The sequence below is a fragment of the Peromyscus eremicus genome, chromosome 3 (genome assembly GCF_949786415.1).
Source record: "Peromyscus eremicus chromosome 3, PerEre_H2_v1, whole genome shotgun sequence".
Lineage (NCBI taxonomy): Eukaryota > Metazoa > Chordata > Mammalia > Rodentia > Cricetidae > Peromyscus > Peromyscus eremicus.
In genome coordinates this window covers 140,338,750-140,355,841 of record NC_081418.1, presented here as the reverse complement: position 1 = coordinate 140,355,841, position 17,092 = coordinate 140,338,750, and the positions used below count along the sequence as shown (strand labels likewise).

General features: G+C 39.8%; 2 protein-coding genes across 2 annotated transcripts in view; both read right to left on the bottom strand.

Moving 5' to 3' along the window:
• Nucleotides 1–1,118: 1,118 nt before the first annotated feature.
• On the bottom strand, nucleotides 1,119–1,904 carry LOC131907453 (torsin-1A-interacting protein 2-like). The gene has a single exon (XM_059258686.1). It carries the CDS (start codon nucleotides 1,557–1,559, stop codon nucleotides 1,164–1,166), a length of 396 nt encoding a protein of 131 aa, XP_059114669.1. The 5' UTR covers nucleotides 1,560–1,904; the 3' UTR covers nucleotides 1,119–1,163.
• LOC131906522 (killer cell lectin-like receptor 2) overlaps nucleotides 1,876–17,092 on the bottom strand; it is a 37,780-nt gene continuing 22,563 nt past the window's right edge. Inside the window, exon 6 of the mRNA XM_059257137.1 lies at nucleotides 1,876–2,146. Within this exon, the coding sequence (XP_059113120.1) occupies nucleotides 1,876–2,146 (271 nt within the window). The remainder of the gene's footprint in view (nucleotides 2,147–17,092) is intronic.

The window sequence follows — 17,092 nt, the reverse complement described above, 5'->3', positions numbered from 1 at the left end:
GAACAAAAGAGGTTTTTACACACCAAGGTGAGAGAACAAGGTAGAATAACATTCCTGAGGAGTCATAGAACAACAGTCTCAGGGAAGAAAGGGGAGACATTTTTCTGTAGAAAGACACAGAACTGCTTGGTGAGAGAGAATAGAGGAAGATAGGTTCAGTAGAGGGTAAGCAGATCTCCAGAAGAGTTTTCTGAGTGCCAGGAGTAGAGAGGAGCAGAGATGGAGAAAGAGGATACAGAGGATGAAGATGAGGCTGGAAGCATAGGAATTTAGTCATTAGAAGGACTATGAGCTAGGGAACTAGATGGAACTGTAGTTATGGAAACAGGAATTCATCCCAGAGAAATAAAGTAAATGGATATAGACATAGAGCTTGGTATGTCTAGAGTTACTCCTGCCTTGAATGCCTGGTGAAGCTATAGCTGTATTGATGGAATTTTGTCTTAGAGGAATAAAGTTAACAGATATAAGAACAGAATGTACATAGATTTTTCCACTCAGATATCCTATGGCAAGTGTCGCTAAACCCCAGGACCCCTGGGTAGTCCATATTTATGTGACACATTGTGTGGTTGTGGGTGCTGTGATGTTTATTAGGAACTCTTTATGACACAGTTTGGATGTGTGTGCTATGTGTAAGGATTTGGTCCTTAATTACGTCCTTAATTACATCATCAGCCTTCACCGGCTTCCCAGCCTAAAAAGCAGGTGGACCTTCTCTGGGCTCTCTGTCCCCTCTCCTTTCTGCTCCTTCCTCCCGTCCATCCCCCTCTCTTCCTCTCCCCCTGTGTCTTTCTCTCTCTCTCTCTTTCTGTGTCTTTTTCTCTCTGTCTCTCTCTCTCCCCCCCAATAATGCTCTAAAAAGGTAACCATGGCTGTGATTCTTTTAGCTCCTCCGCCGGCATGGCCGCTGTGGGTGGCAACCAGCCACGAGGGGCAGCGCCACGGCATAATCAACATTGGTGCCGTGACTCGGATTTAAAGGGGCCTCAGGTTAAACTCAGTGGAAGAACACTTGCCTAGCATGCATAAGGGCACCCAGATTCAATCCCCAGCACCTTAAAAAAAATTAAGAGAGAAAGAAAACAGAAACAAGTTACTATTCATCTCCCCTAGGCTATGAACACAAAGCCCTGGAAGAGTTCATGATTCTGTTACAGAAGTCACTTGCTTTGGCCAAGTTTCTTGTTTAAGGTTTTGTCTGTTCTGGTCAAGATTAACTGTAATGCAGGATTAAAACCAGCTACTCTGGAGTCATGTATCTTTTTTCTAACCAGTGGCAGACCCAGAAGAAATGGGTGGCAAGCTTTCTCAAAGGTCCACCTGGTGAGATTTTGAGGTGCCCACTCAAGTGGGAAAGACCAAGGCAGAACAAGGCTTCTATTAGCAGGATTGTCAGGATAGCATTCAGGACAATAATCAGCTCGGTTAATATGGTCTAAGAACACCTGGTAACATTCATTCTCAACAAGTTCAGTTTGGTATAACCAATGCCCTAGTTCTAAACTAGGGAACCACTGCTGCCCACAGTCAGGGCAGTGGGAGTTATCGGAGAACATCTGGGCTTAGAAAGACAGCACAAGCAGTGTAACAGCAAAAGACAACAACGACACAGAGAGAAAGGCAGTAAGCAGCGACAATCAGTCCTGTGACAGGTTTCCTTAGCAACTTCTCAGTTCACAGCACTGGAGTGTTAAATCTGGCTTGCACCTCAGTGCAGTTCTTCAAGATCTTGTATTCTATTTTTCACTTAATTGCAACTCAGTCTCTGTACTCATGGACCAGTTCAGTCTAGAATACTATCAGTCACTTACTAGAAGCACAGATCACAGAATAGCTCCTTCAAATCCCAGCGTCTTAAGGAAAGCCAGACCTCTAGTCTGAACTGTTCAGCAGCAGCAGCAGTATCAGCGGGTAATGGTGTCCCACAAGGGTACTCCGCACTGCTGGTAAGGTTATTATGCCTGGTGAAGCAGAGGCGCTGACAGACGCAGTGCGTCTTCTGTTGATGCTGGCCCTTTTGCCCGATGGCTCTTTACAGTGACCTGGTGGGGTCCTTGCCAGTAGATCCAATGAAGTCAGTCTTGAAAGGACCTGTATCTGGACCCAGTCACAGAAGGAGCTGGCGTTGAGCTTGCAGGATGGTCTGGGAATGCGTCACATACAAATTCCAGCCAAATTTTAAATCATGGGACAGTCTGGATCAGCGACGACAAGGCTGTTCCTCCCGCTCCACAGCGCTGGTCTGCAGTCCCTATAGTCTGCCTACTGGCAGATCTTCCAGAAGCTGTCCTTAAGCCATCAATCAGCAGGAAAAAAAAATCAGGACATAGAGTAATATCTGTCTCTTGTTCCCCAGACCTCCCCGACTAAAACTTAAGCATCTGGAGAGCAAGGCTCCTGACCCCACAGGCAAAAGAGTCATCTGTGGCATTTAAGGTGTGCCAGGGAAAAGATAAAAGTCTGAAAACAAAATTGCCAAGTACTGGCACTCGCTGACTCCCAAAAGCTGTTGGGTCCCTGTTTTAAGTGTGGAAAAGGCCATGGGCTAGTGAATGCCCTGCCAGGCCATCGACAGCCTTGTTAAAAGTGCCACTTAGAAAGACAAAGAGTCAGCTGACTGCTCCCAGGCACCAAGATGCATGGGTACATCAAGCTAAGACCTCCAGCAGACTTAGGCTTGGCTACAGACATGGCAGAGAACACAGAACACAGCAGGGAAGCGATTCGATTCTTTCCTTCTGGACACCAGAGCCACTGACTCAGTCCTGGGAGTTTTGGGATGCCACTTCTCCTTTATTGTCAGGTACAGAGGACAGCCTTACCACCTCACCAGATTTAATTGCACTTTCAGAGTTACTTAATGAAAAAAGATTTCCACCTAAAATAAGAGCTCATTGCTTCACTCCAGATCCACTGTCTTTGTTTCTCACATGCATACAGACAGGGCCCTGATCTTTGCCTTGTCCCTAATTAAAAAAAAAAATTTCTCATGTACCACAAGCTTTTCTCTTCCCAGCTCCCTGTTCTAACACACTGTTCAGCTAATGGTACAGGACTACCACAGAACCGGAGTCCAGAGATCATCAAATAAGAAACTGTAACAGCTAAAAGGTATTTATACCCCCAGACCCAAAAGCGTCTGGGTGCTACAAAAAGACTTTAATGTAAACATCTATTACTATGAGATGCTTTTAACAATTGATCACCTGTCTCCTAGATGCTGAACCAGTAAAGGAAACAGGTGCTTTAAAATAATCTGTCTCTGATAAAGCTTAACATGTTTCAAAATCCATAGGGACAGGCCAGATCTACCTCAGATAAATGTCAACATAAAATAATAATGATTCTTTTCTCTCTCTAAGTTTTTTCTGTGTCACCAGCATCTTGTCAAACAGAAAGTTCCCAGCCACAGCCAAGAGGGATACATGTCTCCAGAGCAAATGGATGACAGACAGCATCCCACAACGCCTGTCTACCTCAGAAAGCTCCCCTTCTTCATTCCCCCCAGAGCCAACCAACATCCAAAAGTCAGCTGGAAGCAGTTTTTGAGAGAAACGACACCCCTAGTCCCATCTACCTGCTTTTTTATAATAAGGGAAAGTCTGGGATGTAAGGATTTGGTCCTTAATTATGTCCTTAATTACATCATCAGCTTTCGCCAGCTTCCCAGCCTAAAAAGCGGGTGGGCCCTCTGTGGGCATTCTGTCCCCTCTCCTTTCTGCTCCTCCCCCCCGTCCGTCCCCCTCTTTCCCTCTCCCCCCCATGTCTTTCTCTCTCTCTCTCTTTCTGTGTCTTTTTTTCTCTGTCTCTCCCCCCCAATAAGGCTCTAAAAAGGTAACCATGGCTGTGATTCTTTTAATCAGCATGCTTCTCCGCCCGCATGGCCGCCGCCACGGGCGGTGACCAGCCACGAAGGGCAGCACCGTGGCATAACCAGCACTATGTGTTATGATTTTTACTAGGAACTCCATGTGACACACAGTGCGGATGTGTATGCTGTGTTATTTTTCCTGCATTTCTGTACAGGAAGATCTCTTACCTTTTTTTCTATCTCATTGTTTTTTCTCCTTTCTAGAAATGGTTAAGGAGGGTGTTCTCACAGTGGTAAAAATCTCATGGCAATAGGTAGAAGCTAATGTAATGCCCAAATTCTGATAGTTGATGCTATTTCTATTGTAATAAACATCTTACTTGAAGAATCATTAGCTTAGAACACGACTTCACAGGCCCAAATCCCAAGAAATCTGTGAATTTCTCTTTATAGCTTATCTCTGTATTTGTCAGCCATGCTTCCCCCTGCATTTGATACACACAAATGCTACTTGGAACCTTTAAGTGGTGAAGAAGTGATACTCAAAATATCCATAGTGATTTCCAAGGCAAAGTCCAACATCTCCAAATAAGAGGACTGTCTTTTTGATCTGTCAGCTGCTAACATACAGAAAACACAAGAAAGATGTATTTTATTTGACATAGATTTCAATAGAGTTAGTTCATGCCCTTGCTATTATGAAGACAATAATGTTGGCAGCTTTATTTAGTTACATTTAGACACATATTGACATTCCAAATTCTCACTTTGGTTTTTTTTTTTTAACTGTACTTAATGATCCCAGTTGCTTCTTCTTGCTGGATATTCATAATTTCATCACCCCACACATATTTCCTATGTCAACAGCCAAACTTCCTGGTAAAAACACTGAAAGGAACTGCCTTATCTTTTATGGCCCTGGGGAGCTTCAAAACATCTTGTACATGAAAAGTCTTATTTGTAATTATTTTTACTAACAAAAACTTAGAGGTTGTTTAAAATACCAAAGAAAAATGAAAAAAAAATGTGCTTTCAGTGAAGGCAATTTAGAAGTTTGATTTAGTGTATGAGTCAAATAATTCCACTTTAATGATTGATTAAATGTTAAAATTATATACAGTACCCATTTACTACTAAATAATTGGTAGATGTTAAACTTACATGTAAATATGTGTATACATAGTCTACACACATGCATGGTATGTCTTTATGAACAGATTTTTGTTTTGTTTTGTGTTTTTATTTTTGAGACAGGATTTTGATATGTGGCTCAGTTTGGACTCAAACTCTTGATCCTCCTGCCACTATTTTCTGAGTGGCAAAATTCATTATAGACCACCATAGCTGGCATGAAAACTCATATGAGAATCACACAGTGGTATGCCAAGGGGTGCTGTAATGATGATTGGTGGTGGCTGCTCTAGAACTGCCAACAATAACTAAATACTGTACATTTTATAAAGGGTGGATATACACATGTAATCAAAAGACCTTGGTCAAGCCTTTTACTGTACATTCACTTATAGTTACCCTCAGTAATCTGTCAAGTCAATGAGTAGAAAACCTGTCACATAGATGGTCCTTTAGGAATCCAGGAATAATGGATGAAAAATAAGCACCATGTGATGCAGTTTGTAACATGACTTTATATGGCTTTTGGGAATTTTTAAATCCAAATAGGAGGTGTGTCTTTTGAAGCTGTGAGACCTGTACTGTTTGTCCACTTTTGTGTTAAATTTGCTCAAGAGCTCACCAGATATTGTGACTTTTGCACAGTGACCACAAGAGGGCATCTACAATAAATCACATAAACTCAAGGTTCAAAAATTTGGAAATGAGTCTTAATAAGTTTATTCTCAGATGCTGCAATAGGGAATATTAGTAGATTATTCATGCACATAAACTTAGCAAAATATATTAATACCTTAAAAATGAAAAGTAAATCTTGAAATCCATCTTCAGAATATAGCATATATTATAAAATGTCCATACTTCTTCCCCTTAACATCTATTATATTGCCAAATACCAGATAAAGCCTGTACCCAACAGTAGAGTAAAGGTTAAGAGTATTTGATAAAAGGCGAAAGATTTATACGGTCTGAAGAGAAACCAGCTGGATCAACAACAGAGAGGGAGAACAAGGAATAGGAGACCATGGTAAATGAAGACCACATGAGAATAGGAAGAAACAAAGTGCTAGAGAGGCCCACAGAAATCCACAAAGATACCCCCACAACAGACTGCTGGCAATGGTCGAGAGACAGTCCGAACTGACCTACTCTGGTGATGGGATGGCCAAACACCCTAATTGTCGTGCTAGAAACCTCATCCAACTACTGAGGGATCTGGATGCAGAGATCCATGACTAGGCCCCAGGTGGATCTCTGGGAGTCCAATTAGCGAGAATGAGGAGGGTTTATATGAGAGAGAATTGTTGAGACCAAGGTCAGATAAAGCACAGAGACAAATAGCCAAACAAACGGAAACACATGAAATATGAACCAATGGCTGAGGGGTCACCAACTGGATCAGGCCCTCTGAGTGGGTGAGACAGTTGATTGGCCTGATCTGTTTGGGAGGCATCCAGGCAGTGGCACCGGGTCCTGTGCTCATTGCATGAGTCGGCTGTTTGAAACCTGGGGCCTATGCAGGGTCCATTGGCTCAGCCTGGGAGGAGGGGACTGGACCTACCTGGACAGAGTCCACCAGGTTGATCTCAGTCTGTGGGGAAGGCTTTGCCCTGGAGGAGATTGGAATGGGGGGCGGGCTAGGTGGAAGGTGAGGGGGGCGGGAGGGGGGAGAACAAGGGAATCTGTGGCTGATATGTAGAACTTAATTGTATTGCAAAATAAAAATTAAAAAAAAAGAGTATTTGATAAAGCCTGTCACAGTGTTTATGCCCACAATCCCAGCACTTGGGAGGCTGAGGCAGGAGGATTATCATGAGTTTGAAAACAGCTTTAGCTAAAGAGTGATCTCCTATCTCAAAAAGCTAAAATCATGCTGGGCATTGCTGAGGGATGTCTTTCTGTAGGCTGTGTATATGTGTTGCTTCCATTGGCTAATAAATAAAGCTGCTTTGGCCTATGGTAAGGCAGGATAAGAGCCAGGTGGAAAATCCAATCAGAGACACAGGGAGAAGAAAGGCAGAGCTGGGGTAGACACCATCAGGCACCCAAGGAGCAAGATGCCAGTGGAATGGTAATGTCATGGCCATGTGGCAATATATAGATTGATAGAAATGGGTTAATTTAAGATGTAAGAGCTAGCAAGCAATAAGCCTGAGCCATAGATCAAACAGTATGTAATTAATATTAAGCCTCTGAGTGATTATTTTAAAAATGGCTGCTGCCTGGGTGGGACAGAGCAGGACCGAGAAACTTCAGTCTACATTGGGCATCCAACATGGAGCATGAATCCACAACCCTGAGATTAAGAGTCTCATGCTCTACCGACTGACTGAGCTGGCTAGAAAGGGATTATAAATACACACAGGAAAACTTCCAGCTACATTTGCCACCCAGACATAGTGGTAAGGGTTTCCACCTGAAACCTGAGAGAACTTAAAAAGAGATTCTAAAATGAAGTTAAAATCAGCTTCCTAGTTCATGTCTCTCATTTCCAGCCATGGTACAGGGATGCATTGCCTGGTCACAGTAGGCTTCAGCGGTATCATAGCAGGCTCCTGTGGTCTCTCATAGGCCAAGATACTAAGAGGGTTCTCCCAGCTGCTGTCTGCAAGCTTGGGAGCACAGCTGCAGGCTTAAAAACATAGGCATACTACATAATACCGCTTCCCAGAATTAGGGACGTAAGCATGACTACTTGGTAACAGCACCAGGTTGGAAAACAGATCAGGGCAGAGCTAGAAGCCAGGGCTGATGCTGCTTTCATACTAGTCAAGAAGTTTAACAGTTTAAAAACTCCCCTGGTCATAAAAGGAGTACAGATACACAATAAGAGAGATTGAGATGGAAAAAAAATTCTGAACAGGTTACAAGATGTTTGAAAATAAATGTAGGCTTGGAAGAGAGAAGAAAAGGTATCTCGGCAGATATATAAAGAAATAAACATCCTTAAAAGATAAAGTCTTTAAAGAGACAGGGAAAATAATGTAGAAGTCAAGCCATGTAAGGATAGAAAATATACAGACAGTCGTCTGCATTATGTATATTATTGTGTTTTCTTTGAATTTTTTGACTGTTAATGAACTAACTACAGAAAGACATTTGATTGGAAAGACTGATGAGTTAAATAAACATATAAGTTTTAAAGGTAAATTTTGACTTTAAAATTTGGGTCTAAGGATAAGTTGCTTTGGAAAAGAGGTTTTGCTTTTGTTTCCAAAGAAGATGAAAACCTGTGGATTGCTTCCAGACTAATATGGTTTGGTCAACCAAGATCCCCTGAAAGGTTTCCAGTGATAGCCATGACCCAAATGATCCAACATCCAAAACAGCTTCAATGCAACAGCTGAGACAATACAGCCTCACAGACTACTACAGCCAAGATTTAACTATAATTCTAAATTTTCTCATTATACCCATAAGATTGCCAGCATGACAAATCATCAGGAAATAGTATGGAAAGCTGTGCCCAAATTTCCAAAATATTGTTTATTAATGTTTACTTTTATTTAAAGAAGATTGATTGTAGCATGAATCTTAAATGTCTTATTAATAAAAACAAACCCAAGCCAGTTATTGGGGTGAATGCTGGAAGATCAGAGAAGCAGAACAAGCCACAGCTTCCTCACCTTGCCAGTTCCTCAGCTGATCCTGTTTCCTCAGACTGGAAGCCTCTGAGTCCTCATATCCAAATGGATCTCAGCTGAACTGCTGCTAGAAGTCTTAAAGCTTAACCAGCCAAATGGTTCTAGTTTCTGGTCTTCATGCCTTATATACCTTTCTGCTTTTTACCATCACTCCCTGGGAATAAAGGCTCACTTTCTGGGATTAAAGGCATGAGTCTCCATGCCTGGCTGTTTCGAATGTGGCCTTGAACTCACAGAGATCCAGAGGGATTTCTGCCTCTGGAATGCTAGGATTAAAGGTGTGAGTGCCACCATTTTATAGCCTCTGTATCTAGTGGCTGTCTGTTCTCTAACCCCAGATAAGTTTATTAGGTTGCATAATATTTTGGAGAACACAATACCACCACAACTGATTATAAATATAATCTCTTTCTAAAGAAGAAAAGGGAATGTAGATATGATAGGATGAAAGGGTAGATTATTGAATCTACTTTTAAAAAGCAACAACTCATTTGAAATATTTTACATTGCTATATTTTAGTTTTTGATACAAATTTAAAGTTAATTTTGTTATACTATATGTATATTTCTATTCTTGTTGAAGATATTATGTTTATGCAACTCATTTAAAACTGTAATATATAATTAAGAAATACAGATTAATAGTCATCTATAGTAATCAAATTTATAGTCATGTTAGTTATTTTTTTAGGTATATAAATGTATATTTCAGTTAGGTAGGTAATCTTCAAACACTTCAAAAACTCACAGAAGATGGCATTTTAAATGTTTGAAAAACATAGAATTTTCTAGACAGTGAGACATGTCTGCTCCTGGCAAAACCAATCTACTGCAGAAAAGATGATGGGAATCAAAGAAACTCCATATGGAGTTTGCTTTCTTTATGTCAAAATTAGCCATTTCAGCAAGAAACTGCTCTTGTCTGGACTGCTTGACAATATATTGTATAACCTGGACATGCAGAACCCACGGGAAAATGACCACTGAAGTTTGCCAAAAGAAGATGAGAAGAAATGGTTCTTAAGTTTCCTGCTTTACAGAGGCAACTGCCAGACATTCTTCAGGACACAGGGAAAAGTGACTGAAACTTTGCCAATAAGTGAGAAAATTCTTCAAATTTCCTACTTCACTAAAAAGTCTGCTAGACCTAGGCCTATAGACTGAAAATGGATGCCTCAATGTTGCAGAGGAAATTTGGGTAACTCTCCAGGCAGTCAGACGTCTCTGTCATTTCTAGAATTTTGGAAATTGCTTGCAATGCACTTCCTGTTTACTTTGGTAATGTTATATCCTCCTGGGGTCTTTGATGGAGCTGAATACTACATAGTTACAATTATAGTTTTCCTTAGTCATAATAAAAAATAAATTAGATATAAAACTTTAGAATCATAAAAATAGGATAGATGGTAGAATGTTTTCTTTAATTTTGCCAAATGCAAATTAACTATTATAACTATAATTCTTGCATGATAACTGTTTTGTTATACATAATTTTACTATGTTTAAAATGAAAACCAAGCCAGGCGGTAGTGGCGTACGCTTTTAATCCCAGCACTCAGGAGGCAGAGGCAGGTGGATATCTATGAGTTCAAGGCCAGCCTGGTCTACAGAGCAATATCCAGGAAGGATGCAAAGCTACACAGAGAAACCCTGTCTCGAAAAATCAAAAAAAAAAAAAATGAAAACCATTTTTCATTAGACAGAAAAGGGGAAATGCTGTGGGATGGACTTTCTTTAAGCTATGAATATTTGTTGCTCCCATTGGTTAATAATTAAAGCTGCTTTGGCCTACAGTAAGGCAGGATAAGAGCAAGGAGAGAAATCCAAGCAGAGACACAGGGAGAAGAGCAGAGTCAGGAAAAATACCATCCAGCCACCCAAGTAGCAAGATGCCACCAGACCGGTAACAACATGGACACATGGCAATATATAGATTAATAGAAAATGGTTAATTAAATATGTAATAGCTAGCTAGCAATAATCCTGATCCATAGACCAAACAGTTTGTAATTAATATTAAGCCTCTGAGTGATTATTTTAAAAATGACTGCTGCCCAGGCTGGACAGAGTGGGGATGAGTGGGACCAAGAAACTTCAGTCAACAGGGTGTGCTATTTTTAATTCCAGCAGTTGGGAGGCAGACACAGATGGATCTCCAAGTTTGAGGCCAGTCTGATCTACAGAGCAAGTTCCAGTTCCAGGACAACCAGGTCTACAAAAAGAAATCCTATGTTCAAAAACAACAAACAAACAAACAAACAAACAAACAAACAAAAATATACAACCAAGAAAACAATAATAATAACAATAACAACAAAAGCAAAATTTAAAAAATAAAATCTCAATGAAATAAACAAACAAAAGGAATATTTGATGTAATTATACAATTTGATAAGGATGAAAATTTAAAATAAATAATCAGTACTTTAATAGAAACATCTGATATGATGTTAATTAGAAAGCAAGGTTACAAAGCAATGTGAAACTCTTGCTGTGTTCTGTAGAGGAAAGAAAGGAGATATATTTGTGTAATTGTGTAGCAAGATTCCAAAAGCTTTTCTGTCATTTTCCCTCATTGCTCCTATTTTCTTTTCTTTTAATTTTTTATCATTTCAGTGTTCACTATTGACCTTCATCCCTTATCTACAAATAACCAACAAACAGGTGTGCAACACAAATATTAGATGTGTATTTACCCATTGAGGATGCAATTATGAGCCACCTAATATTCCTAAATTTCGGATTTTTCTCACTAAGAAATGATAATAACACCCCTACTATCCAGTTGGTAGAGAATCAGAATAATGATTTATGTCAAACAGCCATGATAGAAAGATAAAACAACCCTAACCCTCCCCCAAATGAAACTATTTAGATCATGAAGCTGGTACAGACCTATTTGACTCAGCTTCCTGAGGATGAAATGTGGGCGATAGCACCGAGAATGACTCAAGGCTGATTTCTGAAGAGCTGATCATGATGAAAGGATTCGGTTATTTTCTTTCAGTAAAACAGATAATCAACCAATAACTCACATGATACAGAATATAAAGTAAAACTTTTGTGAGAAATTATTGTAAGAATATTAGGCCTTTCAGTGGAGAGATCAGTTAAGAGCACCGGTTGCTCTTCCAGAGGACCTGGGTTTAATTCTAAGCATCCACATGGCAGCTCACACCTATCTGTAACTCAAGCTCTAGGGCTTCTGACACCATCACACAGACTTTCGTGTAGGCAAAACACTAATGAACATAAAATAAAAATTAATTATGTACTTAAAAAATATACTGAACAGCTCCTATGCAATGATATTTTTAAACCCGACCTAAGCACTATATGTTTTTAATTAATTAATTAATTTTTATGTATATAGATACTTTGCCTGCATATGTGTCAGTGTGTCACATGTGCTCAGTGCTTGTGAAGGCAGAAGAGTATGACAGACCCCTAGAACTGGAGTTATGAGCTGCCATGTAGATGTTGGGAACCCAACCCAGGTTGTTTGGAAGAGTAGTCAGTGCTCTTACCTGCTATGGTGGTTTGAATGAGAAAGGCCCCACAGAATCATATATTTGACTGCTTAGTCTCTAGGTGTTGGAACTGTTTGGAAAGATTTAGGAGGTAAGGCCATGTTGGAGGAAGTGTATCACTGGGAGTGAGCTTTGAGTTTTCAAAAGTCCATGCTATTTCCAGTTAGCTCTCTGTCTTGTACTTGTGGATAAGATGTAAATTCTCACTCTCTGCTCTAACGTCATGCTTCCTGCCATGCTCCCCACCATGATGGTCATGAACTCTAGCTCTCTGGAATCCTGAATCCTCAGTTTAAATGCTTTCTTTTATAAATACCCATGGTCATGGTATCTCATCACAGCAATAGAAAAGTAACTAAGAAAACTGCTAAACCATCCCTCCACCCTCCACAAGCACTATATTTTTAATAATCTAAAACTTTAGTGCAATTCCACATTTTCTCATGAATGTTATGGTGAACATTTGTGGGAAAACTACACCCAAAGAATACAAGTTTGAATCATTCCAAGGATTGATTATAAGAGTTAGTCACATATAATATACTACTTCTAAAAATTTTAAACCCTTTTTACTCTATAGATGAAAGGGAGAAAAGAGATGGCCCTGTAAGGGTCATCTTGCCCCTTCTGTTAAAGTTCTCTACCCTGGGTGTGGAGTATATGGTGTAAGCTCCTGAGGCTGTGGCTTTCTGTGTGGTTTAGTACAAATACCTTAAGTTACTCTAGATACTTCTTTTTCTTCTGTTGGGCTAACCTCTCAGGAAATACCTGGTCTATTTTTATGTCTTATTTTAAAGAATCAATAATACAATATTTTATAATGGCCTTCCACATCTTGATATGTTGGGGAGTTAGCATAGATAAGCCATAGGCTGTCTAGAATCCGTCAGTTATTTAACTATATGTTTTATTTTTCTATTTGTTTATGTAAACATTGAGAAAGCAATTGTCCAGTTGTTACTGGGATCTCACTCCCAAATCTGCTTATCTCTTTAGTCTTTGTGACCCCTGTTTAATGAATTCAGATGAGACAGGGTATAGGGTAGAAACAGGCAGTGTTTAATACAAAATAACATGAGGGGCTTTTAAGTGTGAGAAGAGCAATGAAGAAAGGAGTCATTTCAAAGACCACCTCACCATTCACTAAATCATGGTCAACCCGCTAAGGAGCTCTCTGCTAAATAAAAGCATGTGGAGGTCAGAGGACAACTTTCGGGAGTCAGTTTTCTCCTGCCATCATGGGTCAATGTATCAGCATCAAGTCATTAGGCTAGTGGTTCTCAACCTTTCTAATGCTGTGATCCTTTAATATAATTCTTCATGTTGTGGTGACCCCCAGTCATAAATTATTTTGTTGTTATTTAATAACTGTAATTTTGAGACCATTATGAATCATAATGTAAATATCTTATATGCAGGATATCTGTCTGGTATGCAACCCCCAAAGATGTACCAACCCACAGGCTGAGAACCACTGCTTTAGGCTGAGCCATCCTGCCCTCCCTGAAGGAATGAACTTTCCATAGAAAACCTCATTTAGTTGTATCTTTACACTGTCAAAAGAACAGAGTGAATAATTCTTAGAATCCTTGCAGAAATACACCCAAAGGACAGTGTTTAGACACTGTCCAGGAGAATGTGTCAATTACAGGAAAGGATTGGCAAATTTTCAAATGAACTGTTATCTGATAAATTGTTATTCACAGACAGATATAGAGTAAAAATGAAACTACAGAATGGGTACTATTGCTAATGGATAGATACCAAAACCCATTCAGAATATATTGGTATTTTGTTTATAGGAAACTTAACACTGATGAAAAATGTTGGCCACTACCTGTGAAATTCTTAGTGCTACCACATTAAAGACTATGTTGTGATGTAGAGGAGTTTGACAGAGGGCTAAAATTGTCTCATATCTTTTCAAAAATTCTTCTTAAAAAACTAATACTGTACATTATTCAAAATACTAAGACATCATTAGTTCTACATACTGTCACTGTAAATATTGTTGAGATAGTTTGCATGCTTTTTTGAAAATCAAATCTTCAATTTTAGTGTGTATTACACATTTATTGCATTTCTAAATCTAGACCAGGCACATTACAGCTACCAAGTGGCTATGGGTGACCAGAAGCCACCATATTGTTTAGACAGCTCTGAGTGTTGGTCTAACTCAGTTTATGTCTACACTTTATTTATTCAGATTACAATTGTGGCAAAGACTTCTATAGACATCTCATGGAAGCCTGTACTTTCTATTCTTCTGTATCTCAGCCTGTGTTGCTGTTTGCCTGATGAAGTCTCTAGGCTCTGAGGGCAGGGGGTGAGGAGATGTGGAGACAATGACACAGACTCCGGCAGGTTGCAAGCAAGCTCATTTATTTTTAGGAAAGGGTAAGCCTTATATACCCTATATCCCTCATTGTGGGGATGAGGTCTGCCTTAGTGCTCATTGCTAAGTTGATGCTTTCTGATAGGTTCTTGAATCTGCTGGTCATTTCTGGCCTCCAGGTCCCTTTTTTTCTATTTTTGCAGGATGCCTATTCATTGTGGGTGCAGTATAACACATGCTACAGCTTATCCAAAACATGCAACAGTTCTGCCTGCCTCAAGCCTTTATGGAATTTTCATAACTCCAACTTTAAGACCAGAGTTTATATGCAATCATGTATAATTTTTTGAGATAGGGTCTTACTATGTAGCTCTGGTTTTCCTGGAGCTCACTGTGTTGGCCTTAAACTCACAGAGATCCACCTGCCTTTGGCTCTGGCTCGCTGCTGCTAGGATGAAAGGCATGTGCCACAACTTCCAGCTCCAAAATCATATTTTTATTATGATTAGATTCTGTAAATTATAATTATGTGTATAATTTCTTTACTTCTTAAAGTCATAATCTATTCTTGTTTTGAATTGCTTTCAGGGTCCATAACAGTCTCCTTCTTCAGAACTACTAAGTCTTATCTTTGTGTAGGAAAGAGAAATGCCAACTGTAGAAGCCATTGATATTAGGGTTCAGAAAGCTGAACTCTTATATCCCTGGCCAGGCTACTCCTCAAAGGATGACTACAATAATAGACTTCATCCATTGACAAGATCCAAACCAATCCTCAGGCAGAACTTGGACTGTGTCAAGATGAATTCTTTATGAAGAGAATGAAGGTGGGAATGGAAAAAGTTCTTTTTTAAAAAGATTCATATATTTTTATTTTATGTGTATAAATACTTGGCCTGTGTGTATATATGTGTGTCACATGCATGATTACTGTCCTCAAATGCCAGAAAAGGGTGCCAGGCTCCTGGAATGGAGTTACAGATGTTTGTAAGCCACCATATGGGTGCTGTGAACTGAACCAAGGACTCTTCAGGAGCAGCAGATACATTCAACTAACTCTCCTGCCCCTCCTTGGTGCCTTTTAATCTGCCTACTATATAAGTTTTTCCTCCATTGTCAAGTCCTATCTGAGTCCTACCTCTGGCCCTGGGTTGAGACATGACTTTCTGAACTGCTAGAACTATTACCAGATTAATATCTAGCAGGGGCTTTCTGGTAAAGAACAAAGAATTTAGTTTCTGCTTTTTCCAGAACCAATACAATAGGCTTGTTATTCACCTGGGCAGAAAAATGCTCTTCAGGAAGCCATGAGGTTTTAGAATAGTACACAGCCTACCCAAGGATGAAGGGTGGCATAAACTGTTATTTAAAAGAAAGAAAGACAAAACCGGGCATCTACCTCCCAAGCACTAGAATTGATGGTATTTGCCACTGTGAAAGGCCACAGAGTTAATGAATTTGTTTGTATCCTACAGCACCATACAGAGTGAAATGAGCATGTGGTAATATTTATAGCGAGGTTCTAGCAGCTGAAAGGATGTCTGCATTCAGATTAAGTAATCTTTGTAGGCCTCGATTATGTTACAGAACAGTTCCCTGATTATGGTATGATTACTGGGCCTAAACATGAGGCTTCTGTAAGGAAGTCCAATGGTCAGAAGGTTTCTGTGGCCACCACAAGTATTTTCTCCAGTGGGAAGGTGCGGAAGCTTGTACACCTGCTTATAATGTCAGCTTCTAATGAACCTAGTGAGAAGCTGTGAGCTTGTGTTTCTTTGTAGAAGTCCAGGTAAAAGATGCAGAGGAAAATGGAGCCAAATACAAATCTGTACTTAGTATATGACGTTATGGACTTTGCTTTCCTAATTTACAGTATAAGAGAGCATGTGTCTGCTTTCCAGGGCCCAGGTAGGGCAAGGAATAGAAAAGAAATTTGAGTGGCAAAAAAATGTGCTGTTAGGGTTTGATTGTTCTCTTAGTTGGGGTTTCTATTGTTGTGATGAAACACTATGACCAAAAAGCAAGTTGAGGAGAAAAGTTGAGGTTTATTTGACTTACACTTCAGCATTGCTGTTCATAATCAGAAGAAGTCAGTACAAGAACTCAGGCCTGGCAGGAATCAGTAGGCAGAACCTGATGCACAGGCCATAGAGAGGTGATACTTACTGGAAGCTACCCATGGCTTGCTCAGCCTGTTTTCTTATACAACCCAGGACCATCAGCCCAAGGGTCTCACCACCTACAAAGGGCTGAGCCTTCCTAATCAATCACTAATTAAGAAATGTCCTATAGGCTTGCCTACAGCCACATCTCATTGAGGCATATTCTCAATTGAGGTTCCCACCTCTCAGATGTATCTAGTTTGTGTCAAGTTGACATAAAACTAGCCTCCACAATGGTTCTTGAAGAGATGTACATATTTTTAAACACATATTTTTCATGGCTTACAGTGGGGACATTTCTATTACATACAACTCCAAGGTCAAATTTGATATATTTAATGTCAGAGTCAAAAAAATAAAGACATCATGTCAATAACCATTTTAGAACTGAAGAACAAGGGAAAGCACTGATGATAGTGAATGTGAAGAAATATCAACAGTGATATAACTCAGAAAACTGACAATTATTAATATGA